General features: G+C 46.9%; 2 protein-coding genes and 1 long non-coding RNA gene across 5 annotated transcripts; 2 read left to right on the forward strand and 1 right to left on the reverse strand.

Moving 5' to 3' along the window:
* The first annotated feature begins 125 nt into the window (after positions 1–125).
* BLVRB (biliverdin reductase B) lies at positions 126–7012 on the forward strand. Its single transcript, XM_029619391.1, has 5 exons — positions 126–307; positions 2095–2256; positions 5512–5601; positions 5728–5859; positions 6535–7012. The coding sequence occupies exons 1-5, from the start codon at positions 223–225 to the stop codon at positions 6690–6692; spliced, it is 627 nt and encodes a 208-aa protein (XP_029475251.1). The 5' UTR covers positions 126–222; the 3' UTR covers positions 6693–7012.
* On the reverse strand, positions 2144–23366 carry LOC115100679. Of its 3 annotated transcripts, XR_003859164.1 has the most exons (5): positions 23072–23366; positions 17674–17743; positions 14216–14285; positions 3221–3354; positions 2144–2280 (listed from the first exon to the last, which is right to left on the reverse strand). It is a non-coding gene; the product is annotated as an uncharacterized LOC115100679 (long non-coding RNA). The 3 variants fall into 3 exon arrangements; XR_003859166.1 differs by lacking the exon at positions 17674–17743 and having other exon boundaries at positions 23072–23363; XR_003859165.1 differs by lacking the exons at positions 14216–14285; positions 17674–17743; positions 23072–23366 and adding an exon at positions 3527–4734.
* LOC115100677 (SERTA domain-containing protein 2-like) lies at positions 19182–23280 on the forward strand. Its single transcript, XM_029619390.1, has one exon. The coding sequence runs from the start codon at positions 19622–19624 to the stop codon at positions 20729–20731; it is 1110 nt and encodes a 369-aa protein (XP_029475250.1). The 5' UTR covers positions 19182–19621; the 3' UTR covers positions 20732–23280.
* Positions 23367–24100: the final 734 nt, after the last annotated feature.

A 24100-nucleotide genomic window follows, 5' to 3' on the forward strand; every position in this document is an offset into this window, starting at 1 on the left:
TGATAATGCAACAGAAAGAGGAGCAAAGGGACGACTGGTACCTAGGGCAGACTGCAGGCAGTGTGTTCTCCCTCTTCTCTGTGCCTGCCCCCGTTTGGAGGAGGAGCTCTGTACGGAAGTGATCACACGTGGAACAAAAGCTGAAATTGGCACTGGACAGGGGACACGGACTCGGGAAGTCTCATTCTTTTCACAGATCGGGGCTCCCGCCGAAATCCAAGCATGGCCTCGGTACACAAAAACATCGTTATCTTTGGGGCCACTGGAAGGACAGGGCAGGTTCTTCTGGCCCAAGCTGACAAGAAGGGTAAGGCAACAGAGGGCAAAGGAGCCGAGCAGCAGCGAAGGTTAATCAGACCCCGGGGGGGTTTAGCGAGGACTCGGACACGTGCATAACGAGAGAGGGGAGGCCCCGCAGCGGCAGCAGACGGCGGCGTTTTCGGGGGATGCGACGGAAGGCGGGGGCGAGGGCTTGGAAAGAAATCCCAGTGAATCGCAGGGTCTTGGCGCCAAAGTGTGATAGGGAACAGAAAATGCCAACTTTGGCAAGATCTAGAATGACAGTGCCTGGAGTCACTGCTCGGCTCGGTGTATTTATTTATTTAGTAAAACTTTTTTTTTTTTTTTTTTTGCGCGCTCGTCTCCTGCTCCAGGATAGTAATTATGTCCTCATGTTTTATTTCTTAGGTTTGTGTGCATGGTTTGTTTTTTATATAACAAAATGTATCGTAGTAAAGGGAACAGCGTCAATTCAACCTCAAGAAAATATTTGGGATTTAGTAATCCTAACTCTAGAGATAATGAATGCTGCTTTGTTAGGCTTTTTCTCAGTGTGTAGTATTACAGCATTACACAGGGGGCGGTGAGGCTGCCTGGCAACGTTAAGGAAAGTCCGGAGAGGTGATTAAGTGACTTGTTCAAGATTGCGCAGCTAAGGAAAGGAGGCTGAATTAGCATTTGGGGCAGCATGGATCGCAAGTCTGTCAGCTGAACCTCACTTGTGGTGCTGGGTGTTTCAGAGTGATAGAAACTCTAGGACCAGGATCCTAGCTGTAGTCGGGTGCAGTGAGATTTCTGCTGAGTCACGCTCGTGGAGGCATTTCTGCTGACTCAGGGTCCTGTCACATGTTCTCTGTGACAAGCGATAAACCCTTGTCTGTGCATTCTGAAGAGCAGGGGTAGATAACACCCACTTTCACAGTCTAAAAGAGCTATCTCTGATGGTCAGAACAAGTTTGGAGCAACAGCACAAGACTGGGGCTGCACAGATCTTGTGCCGTGACCCCCATACTTTTTCTCAACCGGCAGATAGACAAAAGCTCTTTTAGACTGTGAAAGTGGGTGTTATCTACCCCTGCTCTTCAGAATGCACAAACAAGGGTTTATCGCTTGTCACAGAGAACATGTGACAGGACCCTGAGTCAGCAGAAATGCCTCCACGAGCGTGACTCAGCAGAAATCTCATTGCACCCGACTACAGCTAGGATCCTGGTCCTAGAGTTTTTATCACTCTGAAGCACCCAGCACCACAAGTGAGGTTCAGGTGACAAACAGACTTGCGATCCATGCTGCCCCAAATTCTAATCCAGCCTCCTTTGCAACCTTAAACAAGTCACTTAATCACCTCTCTAGGCTGCTGCACCACTAATGTCCCATGCAGTAACTGGAAAAAATATTTTGTTTTGTTTTTTGGACACTTGTAACTTTTGAAGGAACACTCAAACAGAAACTGCAATACCCCTGAAATTAAATCAGATTAGCATACTGCTGACAGTGTTTGCAACTTTGCATTTCTTTTTAGTGTTTTATTATTTTTAATGCTTTCTGATGAAGGTATGCAAGTTTTAGGGGTCCTCAGTACAGCAACTCAGATATACAAATAAGCATCAGAACATCAATCCTGCAGCATCAATCTATATATCTCTGCTGTTGCAAAAGGAGGTTATTGAATTTCATATTTCCAGTTTCCTGCCCCTGACAGTGCCTTTTTATTATGGCTTTAACACCCAAGTGGTCATTAACCCCTGCCATCTCCCCCTACCACCTTTGGCCACTAGCCCTCACTCATCCCTTGCCTTCTTGATTTTGTGGCAGATTATCAGGTGACTGTCCTAGTGCGTGACCTGGCCAGACTCCCTCCTGACAGCAAACCGGCCAAAGTCATCATGGGCGACGTCCTGAACGAGACAGACGTCAGCAAGGCTGTGCAAGGCCAGGATGCGGTCCTTATCCTCTTGGGAACCAGGACTGATCTGGGTGAGTTGTAGATGGTTTGAGAGCCTTTACAAAAAAAAAAAAATAGCATAAGGTAAAAAAAAAATTTATATTGTCTACATTAGCCATCAATTAAAAATAGCTAGTGAGAAACAAAACTCAAAAATGACCTAGGCAAAAGCTGCTCTGAGTATTCACAATATAGTACTTGATCACACGTTGATGCATGTGATTATTAATAACAAGTTCTTCTCCTTTCCTCCTGAAACTTTACATGGCTCTTTCCAGCCTTGGGGGAAAATGAAATTGAGTCCTGATCCCAATGATCTGGGAATTGCGCCTGAAGTTTTGGAAAGAAAAAAGCAGGCCAGGCTTCTTGGCATCAAGGGTTAAATCCATGAGAGAATTTTGTTTTCTGGTCCTAAGCAAGGATAGGAGGAGACGGCCAGAGTTTTAAGATTTTGTTGCTTTGGGTTTCTGCTCATAGCAGAACAGTTCCATGTTGTACTACAGGGTGTCAGTGAAGATTACATTACGTTTTACACTTTTATACCATCTCACTTCACAAATATGAATCCAAAGCAGTTTATATCACAGATAAAAATACAGATCTGTCACTGAGGGATGGTTCCCAGGAATGGTGGGGTTAAGATGAGCCACAGTGGGGATGGAACACAAGTTGTGAGAAAAATAACCTTAGGACTTGTTCAATATAGACCTGCATTGTGGGCTTAGCAAAAGGTCATTGAAGCCGGAACAGCCCCCATACATATTCTGACTGGGAAAATTGTGTTTCAAAAGTGCATCGGTAGAACGAGGAACGTCATATTACCTCTCTGTGGGTTCTTTGGCGTGACCCCCCTCCCCCCACACACGCACAGTTTAAGCACTGTGCTCGGTTCTGGAGACATCTGCAAAAGGACATTGACAAGGTGGAAGGAATTCAAAGCAAGGTCACCAAAATGGTGACTGGCCTGCACTGTAAACTACACACAGAGAGACTTACCGAGCTAAAGATACGCTGTCCAGGAAAGGGGGAGACATAATACAAATATTCCAATATCTAGCAGGCTTCAGTAAAGTGCCAGAAGCATTTTCCAGAGAATGAATAGCTCACGGAGAAGGGATCGTCGGTTGAAGCTGAAAAGAAATGTCAGAAAATACTTTCTCATTGAGAGGGTGGTGGACGGTGGAAGAGTTCTAGTGGAGGTTATAAGCAATGCTCTCAGGATTCAGTTGGAAGAAACTACATTATTAGCCACTTGCCACATAATTTACAACCTGCCGCCCGACAAACCTGAAGCTCCCATACCTTGTAATTCTATCATCTGACGAAAGCTACGGGGTGCCTGCCTTCAGTCTCTGCTCGCTCCCTGCTTTCTGCTTCAGGCCCTCCCCACGCAAGCAGCCAATGGAGGGAAAGAGGGTGAGTGTGAGGCTGGTCAGACAGAACAGAGGAGAGACGAGGTGTCCTGCTCCCTAATCCAGTCCCTCCTCTCCTCTCCTGAAAAGGGAACAGGAGGGAGGGATGAAGTTGGAGTGGATGGAGAAGCAGAATGTTTGACCACTCAAAGATCTCTTACATCAAGCCAAAGTTGATTCTGGTCTCACTCCTGGATGGCCTGACGTTGCTTTAGAAGAATTTCATCTTTCTGCAAAGGTTCTTGCACTTGCAGCTACATCAGATACAAAGATTTAGATGTGGTTTTTGGAAGTCTGCAACTGCTGATGTCCCACAGTTGGCAGAGACAGCATTCATTTCAATTAATAGAAGCCTTGACAACTGGCACTATTGCTAACAAGTTTCAAACTTGTGCTAATTGAACTGGTTTTTATTTCTGTAAGCAGTGTCCAATAGATGTGCACACATCTTTCTATATAATTAACAGCATGACAAACTGCTGATGCTGAGGGCAACTTCAGCATACAGAGGCTCACGTACTTGGAAAGATGTCCAGAACTTTCTCAAGGAAATAGAAAAAGGATCATTGCGCTATTTCAATTCCAATTGACATTTCACAGTTAAGTTTATTAACATATGTCTTTACTTGGTAAACTTTATTTGTATATGGGTTCAGATTTGATTTTTTTAAATAATATTTAAAGGTTTTCAATAAAAAAAACTTTGCATTGTGAGATGTCAATTTTTATGCAAATCTGCCACATAGTTGCCACAGAATGTTGAAAAATTCTGCCACTGGAAACCGGGAGCTCTGGTTTAGAAGAATCAAAAGGAATAGCACTATTCAGCCTTGCCTGGAATGGGCGCACAGGGACCTTAGCGGTGGGAGGAGGAGAACAGGCAATCAGTTCAAGTAGGACCTCTGACTGCACGACAGGCAGGTGCAGATGGGTGGACCAAGTGGTCCTTTTCTGTCAACATCTTCTGTGGCTTTGTGTGGTGCTACTCATCCTTCAGAGGAGAACGTTACTCGCCATACTGGTTCAGACCAAAGGTCCAGCTAGCCCAGCATCTTTGACTCCTATCAGTGGCAGGTGGTTCAACATTTTTTTGTGCTAACAATGCATCTCTCTGTTTTCAAAGCCCGTGTTATAGTACTCCAAAACTGGGGCCTGTCACGGAGAAGTCCAGAGGGGTGGCCGATCACAGCACTGCAGGTTCTAAAATAACATTTCCCTCGAATGCAAGTCCAGAAAATTACACAATTGGGTATAATTTTTGTTACACTAGTGTAAGGGTCTGTGAAAAGTGACAGGGGGGGAGAGGAATAGAGTTACTCTTGTGACCTCTCCCCACTACTGGGAATGTCCCTTTTCTCAGTTGCAGAGAAACGTGCATGCTTTTCAGTGTGTAATAGTGCACATGTTAAACTTCGCACGTCCTTTTACCAGCATAGAGACTGCAGAATGTTCTGAGTACACAGGTGCTAACCCATGGGGAAATGCAACAGAAAGGGTCATCGTCACATATCCTATGAGAAAAGTATCTTAACTGTATTTTGCATTTAATTAAGGTTAAGGGACATTTTTTGTTAGATTTTGTTTCCTTAAGGTCTACTCTCAAATTCCTGTCATTAAATCTGAAGCAAATACAGTGCAAATATGGTATATGGAGTGTGACCTAGAGAGTGACCAACATTCAAACGAGGCAAATTATAGCAGAATGCAAACCGCCTGTCAGGGGAACGCTCACTTGCATGGCTTTGTTGTTGGAGTGATCCTTTAATGTAATTTAGTTGAGCAGCTCGGAATGTTCCGGAGGAGCCCTTGGCTGCCTTGCTTGGTCTCACAAAGCCTTCCCAAATCTTTCCCCCCCCCCCCCCCTTTTCTCTCCAGGTCCCACCACCATGATGTCGGAAGGCACAAAGAACATTCTGGAAGCAATGAAGGCCCATGGCGTCAGGAAGGTGGTTGCCTGCATGTCATGTGAGTCCCCATAGCTCTGGAGGGGATTTTCATTTCCTGATTCTGAAAGCCGGATCTCGATGACCGTTTCTAGCTTGGTGCTGCCAGTGGTGGCTCAGCACCTCTAACCTCCTGCTTCCCTTCCAGCCTTCCTGCTCTGGGACTCCACCAAAGTGCCCCCTCCCATGCGTCCCGTGACGGAGGATCACATCCGGATGCACCAAGTCCTGAAGGAGTCTGGGCTGGACTACGTTGCTGTGCTGCCGCCTCACATAGCAAGTATGTCAGAGAAGAGATCTTGAGTAGCACCGGTGGGGGTGGGGAGACCGTCTTTTTAAAATGCAGGGGCTAAAAGAGCCCCTTCTGATAAGGTGAAGATGTACTAATAGACCCCCCCCCTCTCACTGTGCATCTGACATTTAAAAGGCATTTTTTTTTCCTATAGAGACAAAATGGGTACAATTCTTTTTAATACATGTGGCGCATCAATGCCAAGTGAGGCTCCCAGGGGCTTGGAGTGTTGTAGATCTGGGTTTGCAATGTGTTATCTGAATATTGTTTGCTTCACCTAAATGAGAAGCAATTACAGATGAGCAGTCGGCAGACACTTGGACATTGTTGCTCTGTCTTCCAAGCCCCATCCTTACCAGAGCTCTGTAATTAGCAGCAAATACAAGGACAGAAAGAGAGTCCAGGGGCCACATAAATGCTTCTGGTACTTGCCCAGCGATCTGGTAGGTACTTGGATACCGCTCACACCGCACCCTTTATTGACCTGAAAATCTGAGCATGTTGCGAAAGTTTAATTATAAAATGTGATTTAAAATGAAGAAAAAAAAAATAAGAAAATCAAACATACAGTAAAATAGAATTACCTACACCCCCACCGACCTCTAACCTCTTTAATTTCTTTCTCTCTCTCGCCCGTCCTTCCCCCCCCCCCCCCCCCCTTAGCCGATCAACCGCTGACCGGAAACTACACTGTGTCCGAATCTCGTGGTGGAAGGGTGATCTCCGTCCATGACCTGGCGCATTTTTTCCTTCGCTGCCTCACCACATCGGAGTACGACCACAAGAGCGTCACCCTCTGCGCAGACTATCCCAAGGTTTAGCAGCGAGGCCCTAGAACCCGCAGGGTCTGCCGGGAGCAAACACAACTAAGCCTGCGACACCAAAATATTTGTTGCGCCCCCACCCGCTTCCACTTAATCCATTATCCTTTATTTTTGCTACCTGCGCCAGCTTATGGTTAATAACAATCTCTTCTCGTAGCAGTGAAGGAAAATACCAGCTGTGCGGAGAATTCAAGAAGAGCTGCAGCATGAAACTTTCCTTTGATAAGATGATTTGTAATGTCATGCCTCTAACAATCAGATCAAGTTTCTAACTTCAAGATTAAAATGGTAACAAAAGTGACCGCCACTGACGATGATGCTCAGTTTTCCTGTCAAGCTTTGGCTATTTGATGTTTTGTTATTATGCAGACATCGGTTGCATACCTTCATTTCCACTGCAAAATCATGGCTGAATGAGAACAAAATGTTACACTTATAAGGCGATATTAGGTGCGGCTTATCCTAAAAATAGCGGGATATTCAAATGCTATGTAGCTGAATCAATCGGACTTATCTGGCTACGTGGCTGTTGCTGAAGGTCCAGCGTGGTGGCCAGTTATGGCTAGCGGCTACCACTTACCCAGATAAATATTTATCCGACTAAATAGATAGCTGAATTCCTTGGGGGCAGGCAATGATCAGATTGAGGTAAGGCAACTTATCCAGATAAGTGCCTATAATTCAACCTTATCTGGGTAAGTTAACTGGAATAAAGTAAACTTGCTCAATAACAAGTCTTAAGTTTTCTGGATATAACTTATTCAGCTAACTAGAACTTACCCAGTTCTATTCAGCAGCATAGCTGTGCTGCTGACTATCCCTTGTAAGTTATCCAGATAAGTAATATCCCAATAAGTGGATCACTTCGAATATTGGGCCCATGACTTCTAGTCTATCAATAAGAGAGAAGCTCTTTGGCCCAGCTGTAGGGGATGCAGATTCCATTTTAGATGTGATTGCTCATCTTTTCAAGGTACGTATAGGTGCAGTAAGTGTTTCCTTATCCCCAAAGGATTTACAGTAGAAGGCCCTAATGGATTAAGGTGGGCTCGGCCAAGGGCAGGGTCTCACTAGCAGTTGTGTGCACATTTTTTGATCGCAAACCGTATTTCTGATGCAGCAAAGAGTTTTGCACACCAGAAATGCCTGGGTAAAACTAGGCCTATTGAGTAATGTCTTCGCATGTTAATCCAGTGCTAAGGAAGGCATTAGCTATTTACCCCCTCCACCACACACACACACTTCCACTGTGTTAGCTTATTGCAGTGGCAGTTAAACCTTTTAGCGGGTGAGTAAAGAAAATATGCATTGAAGTTCAAATTCTGCGTGCATTTATACTGCTGTCTTACTGCCCTAAACTGGTACCAGAGGCAAAGGAGCGGGAAGTTACTGGCCCAACGTCGCAAGGAGCGGCAGCAGGCCTTGAACCCTGGCTGGTGGCAGATGACCATGTCCCTGGGCGAAGATCCTGAGAGGGACCACTGGTCAGGCTCAGAGTTGGGAGACAGACACACACTAGATCTTTTATTAAACTGTATAGTGAACCACCAGAGGTGGCAGTAGTGAGCTTGAAGAGCCCAGCTGGGCTGTAGTCCCTCAGGCACTGGAACAGCGATCCCAGGATGGCTGAGCTGTAGAAAAACTGAATATAGTGAGTATGCAGAGTTGAGGAACAGAACCTTGATGGTAACACTCACACAATAGTCTCTTGAAGCAGCCCAGAGGCTGGAATGAAGTAGGCCCTCAAGGAGCGAGTACCTGGTTCCAGGGAAAGCTCGGAGAGAGAGAGATGGTAACTCACTGGTGTAGGCAGCGGTGACTTCCTGGCAGAAGTAGTATTCGGTAGCAGGTCCGGGAATGTAGGCCCTCGAGGAGCGAGTACCAGTTCCAGACTGCGACCTGAAAAGCAAGAGAGAGACCCCCGAGGAGCGGGTACCCCTGGTAAAGTCCGAGGAGGCAGAGTAGCGAGGTATGCGGAGAGTGAATCCCATCCGCAGCGATACCTGGAGGAAGCCCTTGCTAACTCGACTAGCAAAAACGAAGACCTTAAGTATGCGGTGAGGATGCCGTCATCTCAGGGGGACGCCCCTGAGGTTCGCGCCACAGCTGGTATTTGAGTTGGGGCCGCGTCGCGCGCGCGCCCTTAGGCCTCAGGAGAACATGGCGGAAGGCAGCCTCTAGCCAGTCCGGGGACGCCGGAGGAGGTCGTCAAGATGACTCCGCGGCAGCCAAACTTCCATCAACCAAAGAGGGAGTCGCAAAAGAGGTAAGGTGGGCGGAGTGGAGACGTCGGGCAGCGACTGTCGCAACAATGAGATGAGGGTGAAAGTGGGTTGATTCCGGAGTAATCTTAGGAAATGTTTCTTTACAGAGAGGGTGGTGAAAGTGTGGAACGGCCTCCCAGTGGAAGTGGTGGAGGCAAAAACAGTATCTGAATTCAAGAAAGCATGGGATAAATTCAGGGGATCTCTAAGGAAGTGATGGGAATTATAATGCTAAGCGAATTGGTCCGATGGGCTATATGGTCTGTTTCTGCCATCATGTTTCTAGATATAATAAGGGGGAACTCTGGTTGTCTGCTGCTTTGCTTTGGGGGAACTGAGGAGACAACACCAGAGCTCATTGTTCATTTGAGAGTGACTAGTTATACTTTCCTGTGATTACAAATTAATCATCAATCGTTGTATTGTCTGGCGACTGATTTTGATTTAGTATCAGTCTTGGGAAGTAGGTACTAGGCCCTTATAGGCTCTGTGCTGCTTTATTATAATCTAAGTCTCACTGGCTGCTTTTGTCCTTAGTGTGAAATTGTAATATAGGTTAATAGCTGCTTGCTAATGCTACTAGTAACTAAGGGTGCCACTGTGTGTGTGTGATGGTTCTCTGCATGTCCTTTAGCCAATGACCCACTAATCTTAGTGTGTGCAGCAATTTAAGCTTTTATCTCAGTTGTTCTGCTGGTGGTAGGGTCATTTCATTTTAAATCACAATCAGACCTCCTTTTTTTTTTTTTTTGTTTGTTAAATTACCACTCACTTTTCTGTATTATTCAAAGTCCTGAAGCATTAGACTAGATTCACAGACCTCACTGTAATGCTTGCTCACACTTACAGTGCTTCTGTTATTGTGACTCTGTGTGGGCTGCAAATCCTTAAGTGGGACAGATTGTTACTTTGTACTACTGCTGCTTTGTGTTTTTCTTTCTCTTTTTTTTTAAATGTATTTCCTTTCTTACTTTTTCTGTGTTTGCCCACTCCTGTGTACCTTGCCTTTGCACACTGCATCAGTAAGTATTAAGTAAGCAATCAGTCATCCATTGCCATTCAGAAGAAAATGTGCTGTGGCTAGCAAGTGTTAAAAATATGGTAGCAGCAAGGGTACTGATAGTGGTAGTAGTAAAGCAGCAAGTAGCAGCAGTGGCAACAGGGCTACCAGGAAGATCAGCCCCCCCTCCCCCCAGCCAGAAACAGCCGGTTCTTTGGGAAGGGAAAGTGCTAATCCTAGTAGTTGGGATGGACGAAGTAGATCAAGCTTGCTTGCAGGCTCAGGTCAGCAGCAAGAAAGGAGAAATACTTGAACACATACAAGCTGATGCAATATCAGCTGCATTAAAGGGGCACTCATGATTAGGCGCCTGCTCCCTTAACGTGCGCCAATCCACCTCTCCGGGGCACCCAATGCAAAATGCAAATGGGCTGCCGTGGTAAAAAAGGAGGTGCTAGGGGAAATTATGCAACCCTAGTGCCGCCTCAGCAGCAGGCGCCCAGAGAAGTGGCTGTCAGCTGGTTAGCTTCCCTTTTCCTAACCTGACTGCTGGCACCCTTTTTTTTTTTTTTTCTTTTACATTTTTTTTTTCCAGGCCATTCTAATTTTTTAGTTCCTCTGACTTAATATCGCCATGATATTAAGTCGGAGGAAGTACACTTTTTGGGCTGTTCCAAAATTAACGCCTGCTTGGGGCAGGCGTTAATTTTGGCGAGTAAAAATGTGCAGGTCGGGCGCATATTTTTTTGCATTGGGGCAATAGATAGCCTCATCAACTTGCCTTTGCACGTGATGTGTGCAATTGGACGCACGTTTTGGATGCACTAACCCTCGTTTTGCAGCAGGGCCTATGGACGCGCGTCCAAGTGCGGGTTGAGCCATGCGCTGCAGTGAGCACACAGTATTACATTGGCCTGATTAGAGCATTGTTACTTGCAGAAGAAGCTGGTACAGTGGTTGACCATGCATCAACTACCGCAACAGAAAAGCCACCGGAGCAAAGGGGAGATTGTAGGCAATTTGCTAGTGTTAAACACCTTGCCCTTACCCTCAGTTACTACACAATCCTGGCTCCAGCACCAATGACAAACTACCATGGAGGAGAGGGGGGTGGTATCCCACTACACTGTCCCAGTACAGGAACCAGGCAGTCTTCAAAGTGGTCACAAAACATATTGGTGAAATGATTGCTTTGGATGATCAGCCGCTGCAGGTGGGAGAGCATGTGGAGTTGAAGCAGCTGCTCCACCTCTATGCCCCCTGTTTCAAAGTTCCTTCCAGAAGTACATTTAGCTGTCGTCTGATTCCTGCCCTCTGTGTACCGGGCCGTGCCCAAATGCAGACTGCTGGCAAAGGGGAGGAGCATCCATCTCACCGCTGACATTTGGACTCATATGAATGCAATGCATGCCTATTTGTCCCTCACAGCACACTGCTGCCAGCCAGATGAGGCATTATTTATTTATTTGATTTAGATTCCACTTTTCAGGCGCTTCAAAATGATTTACATTAGCTGAAAGCAGCACTAAAAAGGGTACACCAGCAAGACACCTGTGGGCTGTGCTGCAAGCTCAGGTGTTAAGAAAGAGCCATAGCTCAGAAAATATCTTGGAGGCAACCCAAGAGATGATGGAAGGATGGCATGGGCTAGTTAGAAGCAGTGCCCTGGATTTTAATGGATTACCGACAATGGCACCAGTGTTACTAAGGCACAGGCTGATGGTGAATTCCAGGTCCTCCGGTGCTTTGCACATGTGCTGCACCTGGCGGCAAGGGATGCGTTGGGGCTTGGAGGCAAGGAAGGGTGCAGTCAAGTCCCGAAGCCGCAAAATAGCAGGCTACTTCAATTGTCGTGGAAAGCTGTTCAGAGAGAGGAAAACAGGTGGGGTACCTTTGCTGAACCTCTTCATGATTTGGCGCTGGCCTCTGAAATTGGATTTGAATGCCCTCTGGGCTGTCAGGACTGGACACACGTTGCACAGAGAGTGTATATCCTCAAGCCTTTCACTGAATATACTAATGCACTGAGTTTAGCCACAGCCACTTTGGGTGGCATCATTGCTGTCATAAACTATGCAGAGCAGGTATTAGAGGAATTTCTGAGTCATCCAGATTTGTTAAAGGAGGTGTTGGTGCTTGTTAAACGTTTAAAGGAGCACGTTTAAACCTTTCACCCAGCGAAACTGTTTTGTTAGCTATTATGTGTGCCCCATATGTGAAAGGCAGTATTGCACTCAAATATAATGCTCTTTCAGGTGGGAAAAATAAGTTCATTACAAGGGTTGAAAAGGTATTGTCAAAGACGATCAGTGACAGTGAAGAAGTAGATTCCCTTCCACCTCTAGTAGCATCAGCTGCTCCCTAGTAGTTGCATCCTCATCCCTCCCTTGAAATGCCAATCTCATTCTATCGTTGATGAACTGGCTCCCTTGCCAAAGGCAATAGCATTAGGAGATGACAGCAGAAACTTGCGTGAACACTACCCTCAGGAGAAGCTTTCAGAAATTTCAGTCAAGCGTTACCTGTCTGAGCCATGGCATATTGGGCACCCAAGACTTTTAGTGTGGCCTGACCTTGCCAAAGTAGCACAGTACTTTCTTTTCTGCCCAGCATCCAGTGTGCCTAGTACCTCTCTGGGCAGAAAATCCCTCTCTTCATTGGAAGTCCTTCTCTCTGGCACCTGAAATCCCTCTCTTGACAGATGCTGTTTTGCCCTGAGAGCTCACAGCTCAGAACAGCTTCTAGTCTGTGACTGTCTGCCCTGAGAACCTTGGATCACAGACTCACAGCCCAGATTAGTTTCTCAACTGTGACTCTGTGAAGACTTTTCAGCTGACAGCCACGGGTTCGGAAACTGGACGCCGGCAAAATTGAGCGTCCGGTTTTCAACCCGCGAGCCGTAGGCCGATTTTAAAATTTTTTTTTTTAGTATTTTTTTTACTTTGGTACCTCTGACTTAATATTGCCATGATGTTAAGTCGGAGGTTGCACAGAAAAGCAGTATGGCCTGGAGGCCAGGACCAGCATCTTGACTGTCCTGGAGGTTAAGAGGGGGAGGTAAAGAAACAGTAGGGGAAGGATCAGATAGGACTGGTATATGGTTGTTGTGGCTCTCTCTTGAGGTGCTATCTCCTGTTAGGGAAAAAGAAAACATTATCGCCAGATATTGGAAGCACATTAATAGAACAGAAGCAGCAGCAAAAATAACTAACTGCCTTTTCAGAGTCAAGTCATGAAACAAAAAAAAATTATTCCCCATACCATCACCATCCTCTCTATGTAAGCCATAGAAGTGCACTCATACCCCTCCCAGTAGTAGTAAAAGTCTATATCTAGCAATCACACACACTGTGACTAGACACAGTGGACATATTTGGGATCACAGTAAGAACATAAGAATACCTATAAGACTTACCATGTTGGGTCAGACCAAAGATCCATCAAGCCCAGTATCCTGTTTCCAACAGTGGCCAATCCAGGTCACAAGTACCTGGCAGGATCCCAAGGGATAGAGTCCAAGCTGCTTATCCCAAGGATAGACAGTGGATTTTTGCAACTGTATCTTAATAATGGTTAGTGGATTTTTCCTCCAGGACTTGTCCAAACCTTTTTTTAAACACAGCTACACTAATAGCTTTTACCACATCCTCTGGCAATGAATTCCAGAGCTTAATTATGCATTGAGAAAAAACATTTTCTCTTATTAGTTTTAAATGTATCACCTAGTACTTCACTGTGGGACCGCTAGTCTTTGTACTTTTTGAAAGAGTAAACCGATTAAGGTTTACTCATTCCACTCATTATTTTATAGTCCTCTCAAATCTCCCATCAGCCGTCTCTTCTGCAAGTTGAAGAGTCCTAACCTCTTTAACCTTTCCTCATAGGGGAATTATTCTGTCCCTTTACTATTTTGGTCACCCTTCTCTGTAACTTTTCTAATTCTGCTATATTGTTTTTGAGATTAGGTGACCCAAACTGCACACAATACTCAAGATGTGGTCTCACCATAGAGTGATTACAGAGGCATTATGATATTATCTGTTTTATTCTCCATTCCTTTCTTAATAATCCCTAACATTCTATTTGTTTTCTTGGCCGCTGCTCTTCACCGAGCATCAATGATGCCTAGATCCTTTTCCTGAATGGTGACTCCTAATGTCACTTGCATTGTGTAGCTATACTTCAGGTTCCTCTTCCCATCACTTTGCACTTATCCACATTAAATTTAATTTGCCATTTCCTGCCCAGTCTCCCACCTCTGCTGGTTGTTGTATATTGCATGATATCTTCTGCTGCCTGAAGGGACCACTTCGCTGGTATTACTTGCTGTAAAAAGATAAAAAGTAAGAATGGAGTACATTTGGTAAACAGGAGCAAGCCATGCTCTTCAGTCAGCAAAACCACCACCACCTTTTCTAAAATTTTCCAATCAAAATTAATGTTTAAAAAAATATATTGGAAAACCAAGATATATAACACTTGGGCAATGCAGTGGGCAGTTCTTATTTTATTTTGCTTGGGAATTTCAATGGAAAAATGATTTTGTTATAGCACTCGAGAGCAAAATCAGTGGACAAGTCAGAACAAAAATAAATCAATGAAAAACTAACATTAAAATCCGCAGGCAAACAAATAAAAAACTGAAAATTAAGGTCCCTACCTATGCCTAAATCCAGGCCAGGTGAGAGGAGGGAACGGGAGTAAGAAGAGGGAGGTGGTAGAGGAAGGGGAGGGAAAAAGAATAATAGTGTTTGGGGGGTGTTGAGTGGGAGAGTGCCACAAACACACCACCCTGACATTCACTCACCTCCCAAGAGACAGGTGCAGATGCTGAAGAAGGGGGGGGGGGGGAGATAGGTGGTAGGATTGCCAACCTCCTAGAAATATTTTTACTGCTATCCTATCTGCCATATCTTGACCCCCCCTTCATTTCAAATCATCAAAGGGCCTGACTCCAAGGGAGAACATACCCTCCCTCTTCCCCCAATCAAAACTCTGAGGGGGCCTCCTAGCCCCTGTCCCCCTCTGCGTGATTTGTAATATCACATGGGAGAAGCCCTGCTTTAAAGCAAGGCCCATCAAGGCTTCAAAGCGCCCCCCCGAGCCTATTCCTTCTTGTATTGACCTCTGAGATGTTTTTGATCGTGGAATCAGTTTTCTTTAATTCCCACCTAATCGATCCTGGCCTGCAGGGTTCTCTATGGAGGAGAGCAAGTCACAGAAAGCCTCTGCCTTCTCGGGTCAGAGACATGAGCAGGGAGGGGCGAGATAGGACACTTGATGGGTAAACTCTAGCAGCGAATCGAGACCTGGCAACGGGGTGCTGTTCCTGGCTTGAGATAGGCAGGCGCGCGTCACCACGGTGCAGCAGGCCGCAATCCGAAGGGACAGAGCTGCAACCTCGAATGACTGCTTTAGCAAGGCTTCTAGGCGCCGGTCATGAGCGTCCTTGAGCGCTGCTCCTCCCTCCACTGGGATGGTAGTGCGCTTAGTGACCGCGCAGACCATGGCGTCCACCCTAGGGCACGCCAGGAGTTCTTTGGTCGCTGGGTCCAGGGGATACATGGCCGACAGTGCTCGACCCCCTTTGAATGAGGACTCTGGAGCATTCCACTCTAGGTCAATTAGCTGTTGTGCCACCTGTAAGAGAGGAAAATGTCGAGACGTCTGACGAAGGCCCTCCAGCAGGGGGTTCATTCTTGGCTGCCCTTGGCCTGGGATAGCGAGTTCCGTTAGACATTGGGATACTGGGTCCGGGAGCTCATCCTTTGTGAAGAAGCGACTCATGGTTCGGTGTGGCTCTGTCCCCGGGGGGGGGGGAGTTCCCCTTCTTCCAGGGGCTCAATTTCCTCTTCAGAGTGGTCTGTGTCCCCGTAGGCGGAACTTCTGGACGGTGTAGACCTGTGCCTAGGCCTCAAGGGTCCTGGGGCATGAGGGTCCTCCGGAGGCTGGACCTCCCGGGGTATTGAAGCTGGGTCTAAGTTGAGGGGCGCCGGTTCTCTGGGAGTCCCCGAGTGCAGGGTGGACTCCCTGGGGCCTGCTAGGTCCGGGGTGCCCCCTGAAGAGCTAGCATTGGGCTCTGGCTGGGAACGGCCCTGGCCTGGATCTCCCAGGGCCTCCTCCAACTGTGCGCACAGGGCGTCTGCCTCCTCGCTCTGTGAGGCTCTGACGTGGCATGCTTGGCAGAGGCCTTGCGCTTTTATGCCTGACTCTGGAGGTGCCATGACTGTGGCCGCGTGAGCTCTTGTGCGCTTCAGTGCGCCTCAGATATGCGCTGAGATGTGCGCCTAGCCGCAGATATGCGCCTTGTTCCGTGCGCGCAACTTATGCACGTGAGGTATTATGTGCGCATAAACTTAGGCGCACAAGGGACTTGTGCACCTAGCTCAATTTGTGCGCTCGAGTTGAACGGCGAGTCGGGTCAAGATGGCGACAGCGATCTTGAGGGCAATATGGCGACCTCATCGGAGGGTCTCCACGTGGGTAGACCCTCGGGAACAGCCGGGGCCTAGCCCTGCTAGGGCGGATCAACCCGGCGGCACTGGCTCCGATCGGCGGCCTGTGCTCCTCTTCGATCCTCGGAGACCGTTTACATAGAAGATTTCTACCTTACCTTGTCTTCGGCGCTTCCCGGTTTCGTCCCGGGTGGTCTCTGTCTGCAGGGGCAAATACCTTCACCACCGCGCTCAAGGAATGCACCCGCTGCCTCTCAGCCGTGCCCGAAATCGGGGGCTAAGTCCCTGCTGAGATTCGGTCACCGGATCGAGGCTCACCTCTGAGGGACCACGGAAATCACCTCGGGAATCTCAACTGGGGGAGGGACCCGAGGGTATCACGCAGGAGAGCGGGGCTAGTCTTCAGATAAACTTTTCTTAAATTTGGGTTTTTCCTTGAATTTTGGTTCTAACGCTCAGAGAGCATGCAGATAGTCTCTAACTGCTTTGGAGACGGAAAATACTGAGGAGCTGCACTTCCTGCAGGGGTGTATGTACTAGGGGCTGACGTCAGATTGAAATCTGATCAGTCTCCAACTGCTAGCAGGAGTACACTATACCCATTGGTCCTGAGTTCATCTGCTAAACACTGGGAAATAAAAGATACCAGCCCCTCACACTCATTCCCCCCTCCGAACACATCCCTGGCCCCCACACACTCACTCATTCCCCTCTCCCCACCCCCCTCCGAGCACATCCCTGACCCCCACACACTCACTCATTCCCCTCTCCCCTCCCCCCCACCGAGCACATCCCTGGCCCCCACACACTCACTCATTCCCCTCTCCCCACCCCCCTCCGAGCACATCCCTGACCCCCACACACTCACTCATTCCCCTCTCCCCTCCCCCCACCGAGCACATCCCTGGCCACCACACACTCACTCATTCCCCTCTCCCCACCCCTCTCCGAGCACATCCCTGGCCCCCACACACTCACTCATTCCCCTCTCCCCACCCCTCACACACTCACTCATTCCTCTCTCCCCCACCCCCCTCCGAGCACATCCCTGGCCCCCACACACTCACTCATTCCCCTCTCCCCACCCCCCTCCGAGCACATCTCTGGCCCCCACACACTCACTCATTCCCCTCTCCCCACCCCCCTCCAAGCACATCTCTGGCCCCCCACACTCTCATTCATTCCCCTCTCAGCACATCTCTGGCCCCCCACCCTCTCATTCCCCCCTCCCAACATACTAATTCCTCCCCTCCTGATACCTGGCTGTAGCTGCACAGTCTGAAGATTCCTTTGCTGTTGCCCTCCTCTGCCGGCCTTCCCGTTCCAGGTCTGCCAACAAAAATGTGCTCGTGAAGTATCCATCAACAAGGCTTGCAGCTCGCTATTTGAATCCTGCTCTGATTGGCTTACTGCTGCAATATAGGGATAGGGTGTGCCTGCTATGGACAGGCTTCATCGCAGCAGCAGCCAATCACTGTAACATCAGAGCACAAGTCCCGCCCAACAAGCCCAAAAAACCGCGACTGGCAGAAAGAAATAGCCCAATTAAAAGCAACTAGCGAATCGGAAAAAAACCCCGCGAATGACTAGGAAAAGAAGCCCAATCTCGCGGTAAATAAGCGAGGTTGGCAACACTGAAAGAGGTGGTGCTGGGATGGGCGCGCACTGGTTTCTGGAACTTATAGTTTTCCAGGCGGCTCTGTGAAACGGGAGGAGGGGGGTCAATGCAGGAGCTGGGTCTACAACTCCCAAGATTCCAGGCAACTGGACAGGGCGTGTAGAAGACATAACTTGAATTGTCTGGCGGTAACAAGCGTCTAGGAATACAAAGTAACTTTATTTTACTCGACAATTATTTATGATTAGCCTCAGATCTGTTTTATGTTTATGATAACGATGATTTTATGTAGTTACATAGTAGGTCGGTCGTATTATAACCAGATCGGGTAGTGTTTCTGGAAGAAGTTATACAGATTTCTGATTTTGCTTGGTCTTTCATTTTTTTTTTACAGTAAGTATTATACTTTTTTTTTAACCACCTTTTCCCCCAAAAATCACTTTTCTCTGTTACTACTGTATAGTCGTCTGAGGAATGGACCTGCGGTGTTCCACTAACTGCTTTGTAGGAGAAAACAAATTGTCTTGTTAGGAATTGTATTTAATGTTTTAAAATATTCTTCGATCTTCTGGAATTAACTCAAAAACAACTATTGTACTTCGAAATATTTATGGCAGGTTTTGTTATGGAAGCACCGATTTGCCAAAGCTTCTGAACTTAGCTAGTTTTTTTCTTTTAGCTTCAATGAAAAAGCACTTTTTTTTTAAACAATCAGATTTTTTTTCGGAACCAGCTTTGAGATTAATTTGAAGGATGGATGTTTATTATTTTCCTCTCTGATCCTGCATGCGTTTGTATGCTGATTATAAGTGCTGGGATATTGTTCTGAAGTTAGGAGATGTGGAGGATTGTTGGCTTGTTTGTAGCTCTCTTTTTGCCGCAGGAAATCTCCATCTTTTCTCCCTTCCCCCTCCTTATCTCAGCTGATAGGGAGAGGAAGGGTCCGAGCTGCTGACCACCCCCTCTCAGTACAATTTCTTCTTCTCTGCCCCACCCTGCCATAGCATTTCAGCTCAGACACGACCTGTTTGTTCCCTTTACTGAGTTTTCCAAATGTCAGCATCTGTGTTGTTAACCTTCCCTTTTTGCCAGTTACAATGATTTGTCTCTCTTTACCTTCATGGTTCTAGTTGGTTGCGTGTTGAGAAGAGCAGACAACATTGGATTTTGCCAGTCCCTTCCCATTTCTACCATTTAATTCCCCTTTTCTTGCTTCACTGGATGCCAGGGCAATTTAAAGTTCCTTAAAGTAGCTACAGGTTGCAATTCCTCTGAAATTGATAAACTCAGCAGGGGCCCTTCCTTGGGAGGGGTACCCAGAGGGGGCAGTGGTCTGGCAATGAAGAAGTTTGTTTTAAAGGGGAAAAGAAGTACAGTTCCCTTGGCTGCCTTTTCCCCTTGATCCATGAAACCTCTTACTTTAAGGGGAGGATCACTATGTGAAAGAGTTCTAATAGTGAGTTACACTGACTGTCCTGGCCTAAGTGGTGACACCTAACTAGGTTGTTTATGTATTACATAAAAACAAGTAAAAGTCAATACAGATTTCTATTTTATTATATATATATATATAATTTATGTAAGTTTTGATGTACCCTACTTTGAACAACTTTGTCCGTATAATGCAAGTTGTAAGTTTTTTGTTTTGTTTTTTTTTAATTCAAGATAGTTATGAATCCCATATGCTTATTATTTTGCAGATAGTAATGTTGCTGCGTGGAGTTAAGCGCAAACTTCATGCTGGAGAGGATGCCCTGGCATCCCCCGAGCTGGATGGCTATGCCCACCTGCGCCAGTCCCTGCTGGATCTCTCGCTGGATAAATTTCACCAGGGCTGTCTTCTGGCGGAGCCCAGCCTGCGGCGGCATGTCCTAATCACCAACACCTTGCGTGTGATCCAGGAAGATATCCAGCGGGCCAGCAGCCCTTCCTCCTCCCCGCTGGAATTGCTGCCTGTGGCTCCTAGCCTTCCTGCTGCCTCGCCAGCCCAAGCTGCTACACCGGCCTTGGGAAACCACCCTGCCCCTACCCCTGCTGAACTGGACAATATGCTCTTCCCTTCGGAAGAAGATTTTTCCTTGTCTGCCTCCATCTCCACCATCCTTAAGGAGCTGGAAGTGGCCCTAGATGGAGGCTCATCTCCAAGCACCCCTGCAGACTCGTCCTGCCAGGCTGAGAATCAGGATGTAGAAGCAAAGCAAGAGTTGACGTTGGAAATGCACGTGCCAGTGGAGGAGGAGTTATCTCTTGAGGCAGGTTTTTCCCAGCATGCTATTGGAGACCCCAGCCATGCTGTAGAGTCCAAGGATTTAGAGATAATCAATCAACTCCTCCTTGATGCAAATGTCTCTCCAGGTGCCACAGAGAATGAGGAACCCCAGCAGGGAGCTGCCATAGCACAGCAAGTACCCGAGAGGGAAATGCCGACAACCTCTTCCTTTGGCAGCTTCGACCTCCTGAGCTCTAGATACCTCAGAGATCTGCCTATGGATGACCTGTTCCTGGATATTGACACATCTGTTTTTGAGAGGGATCCCTCCCTGCTGGGGATAGCAGCAAGTAGCTGGCCACTCTCCTGTACTGCTGATGGCCCACCGGCTTACCCATCTTCGTGCAACTGGCTGCCATTTGCCTCCAGCCAGAATGGAAAGGAGCTGAATGAACTGGACAACATCATGGAGATTCTGGTCGGGTCCTGATGATACCTGCAGCAGGCAGAAAGTGATACCTCCTGCTTTACAGATGCAAAATGAAGGATTTCAGATGTCCATACTGAGTGACTAGTGTTTACAGAGAAATTGATCAAGCGATCACTTGCCTTGAACAGTGGAGCCCCTGGTGACCTGCTAGGCATCTCAACAGTGCATAGCTGCAAGGAAGCTTTCAAAGCTCCCAGACCATAGTGGTTCAGCTAGTTCTCTGACCTTAATTTCTTACCTCTTCAGGTGTGGGCTACTTCAAGCTCATGCTAAAACCTGAAATGGATCAAATTGCTATGCAGAGCAACTCTTAAGTGTTCCTGGATTCATTTGATCTTCTATGAAGACATATAGGTATATATATTTTAAATATGTTCTCTGCAATGCCTTAAATCTTTGCTACACAAAAATGAAAAATCTCAAGACAGTATTAATGACGGAGAGAGATTCTAAGCTTGGCTTGTGCTTTCTCTTCCCCTGAGGGTCTCCTCTGCCGCGTATCTTTTGGATAGAATGGCAGAAATGATTCCGTCTTCCATCTGAAATAAGTCACTTTGCAAAAACGCGTTGACGGCTGGTGAGGTACTCACAATAAGAGAACATCTTATGAATTTGTCCAAGACCTCCATTTATAGCTCAAACCACATCTCTTCTCCCTCCCTCACTCCATCTTTCCCCTCCAAAGTTTGTTCCAGTTTCCCTTCATCAAGGCTTAGCAAAGTTCTCTTATGGTTGGAAGAGTATCTCAGTCTAGGAAATGTCCTCATCTAATGGGTTGATGATTCCAGTTGTGTTTAAATTAAATTCCCCCCTTACCTTCACCAGTGATTTCTTTACCCCATCCCCCCAGGCCAACTCACTTTACCAGTTATGCCACGTTGCTGGTTTTCTTCAGCTACGGGAAACCACATCAGTAGAGGTCAGCAGTCTCTCTTCTCCTTCATTTCTCCCCATCGTGCAGAAAAATGTAACCTTCCAAACGTGGGATCCTGTTTTGCTTCTCACTCTTGCAGCAGAGATGGATGGATATCCCGGCGGTGAAAAGAGCACGATGTAGCAGAAGTCTGCCTTGGGGACCATAATCAGATGGGCCAACAAAATGCCCTCCCTTCAGTGGGGTCAGGACGTACTGCTGACCTCTGAATTCTACCTCACTTTGCTAGGGATTGCCCTAAATGTAGGCAGGCTTTCTTGCTGTAAACCAATCTGTAGAGAGCCGTTCAAGCCCCTGTTAAGGGCAGCCAGCCTTCAGCAGGGGCCCCTTCGCACCATCTTACTATAAGATTATTCCCTTTTTAGAATGACAAGCTGGCCCTGGCGAGACAATCCTGCCCCCTTCTCTGGTTCTGCTTCAGACTGGGTGACCAGCTGGCTTTGGCTCAAAGGAGGACCCGCCTGAGCCAGTCCTGGATTTGCCTGCTCTGCTTGCATAGACGCAGCCCCGATATCCTTAAGAAGAAAACAAAGTCAAAAAAAAAAAAAAGGACTCCAGGTCCCAGTGCGGCAAAACAAGATTTGCACCAACTGGCTTCATTTTTGCTGTTCGGGCTGATCCAGTGCTGCTTTTGTCTCCACTGTACGCACAGGACTTGAGTTGTGATTTCCCTTAAGCAGGAATTTCAAGTTCGCTCGTGCAGGGGAGAGGGTTGGTAGAACCAGATGTGGCTCAGCCTGATTAGCAGATATGGAGCTGGTTAACAACCCTATTGGTAAGCGTGTATCAAACAGGGGTGTTGGGAAAAGCCAGGACTGCTTTTCAGGTAGTAGTGGCATGGAGCCACACCGACGATGCTCTGAATCTGTAAATCTCGCTCCTAACCTGGAGGAGATTCAGCCTAACCACTGTTTTTCCTTAAAATCATTATTACTGTTTACTGCCATTGAAAGTCAGCATAGACATGACACGTTGGGTGAAACCCAGCCTGAGTATTTAAAATTTTGGAATATTTATTTCTGTAAAAATAGCTAATTATTATTATTTAAGGATTTTATGGTGTATTTTATTTTAACTTGGGTGACGGTTTTAGCTTGCCCAGGAACTCTCTCTAATGTGGGGCTCTTAGTGGGACCTTTACCCCTCCTAGTGTCAAAGTAAAATGTGAAAGGTTGTATTAATGAGATTTGTGCTATTACACTACTTGATAATAAGTTATAATAATAATTGTAAGTTTAATGATTAATACAGGAGTCCTGTAAGAGCATATGAGCGCATTAGGAGCCAGATACAAGCTCCTGTTATTCGACAAATTGGAACTTAAATGCAATTCAAACCTATTCTAGCAAAATAACAGGAAAGGGAGGGGTAGGAAGTCATCTGCAGAAGTGTTCTCACGTTCTTACCTTTTTTTCAGCTCTTATTTCTCCGTAGTTCCTTCTCTCCTTGCATGAGCTTACTGATTCCACTTTTTATAAGCAGCCCAGGAGCTGTAGGAGTGCTCTGCGAAAGTTAATTATTTGTGTGATGTGAGTATAAACTGCTAACTTGTGCTTTCGATACTTAAGAGTGCAGATTGGTTGCCCCTTGGCATCGTGCCCAGGCTTCTAGCCAGGTCATTTGACGGATACGCAATGCAACAAGTGTAAAATTACACGACAGCTTCAGAGTGTGGCCCGGGCTCTCCTTCCGCCCTTATTCCCTCCCTCGGTTCTTCTCTCCCCTTTCAGTCCGCCTCCCATTGGCCCAGGCCCCGGCTGCCACAGCAAAGGCTCTGCTTCCCTCCTCTACCTGGACCCTGCCACATCACCACAGGCTCCAGACAGACTGGCTCTGTGGTCACAGTGGGAGCAGGTCAGCCAGCTTGCTGTGCTTCACCGGCTGCAAGATGTTGACCTTTGGGCCTTGCTGGCTCTAGCGGGTCAAGCTCCAGGACCTGCCTCCATACTGCCAGATTGCAGCACTCTCGCTCCCGGGAGAGCACCTCCGTGGCTGCCAGTGCAATCATAGTTTTGCATTGTCTGTGGCAGGCAAAGTGAAACCATAAGCACTTTTATTTGCCTAAAACTTTCCTAAAATGATTTTAGACTCTCTGGGACATAAGTCGCAGTTTACTGAAATAGGGGCCTGCATTCCTGGATAGGAAACTTCTAACCACAACGGTTTTTTGTTTTTTTTTGCTGGTCTGTTAAAATAACATCTTCCTATAAAAATATTTTTCTGCCAATTACCATTTTGCTCTTTTGTTTTAAGCCAATGTACTAAAGTGTACTTGGCTGTGGGCACATGTTAGTTCATACCACTTTACCTCTAATTTTAACGAGACGTTCAGCAGACGAAATTAGTGTTCTTTCATGCAAATGCCACGTTAACCAAGGCCTCCCCGGTGCGGAGGCTTATCTCAGGTTTTCTTACTGCTAGAAATGTTAACTCCT

This window comes from Rhinatrema bivittatum, chromosome 11, assembly GCF_901001135.1.
Source record: "Rhinatrema bivittatum chromosome 11, aRhiBiv1.1, whole genome shotgun sequence".
NCBI lineage: Eukaryota > Metazoa > Chordata > Amphibia > Gymnophiona > Rhinatrematidae > Rhinatrema > Rhinatrema bivittatum.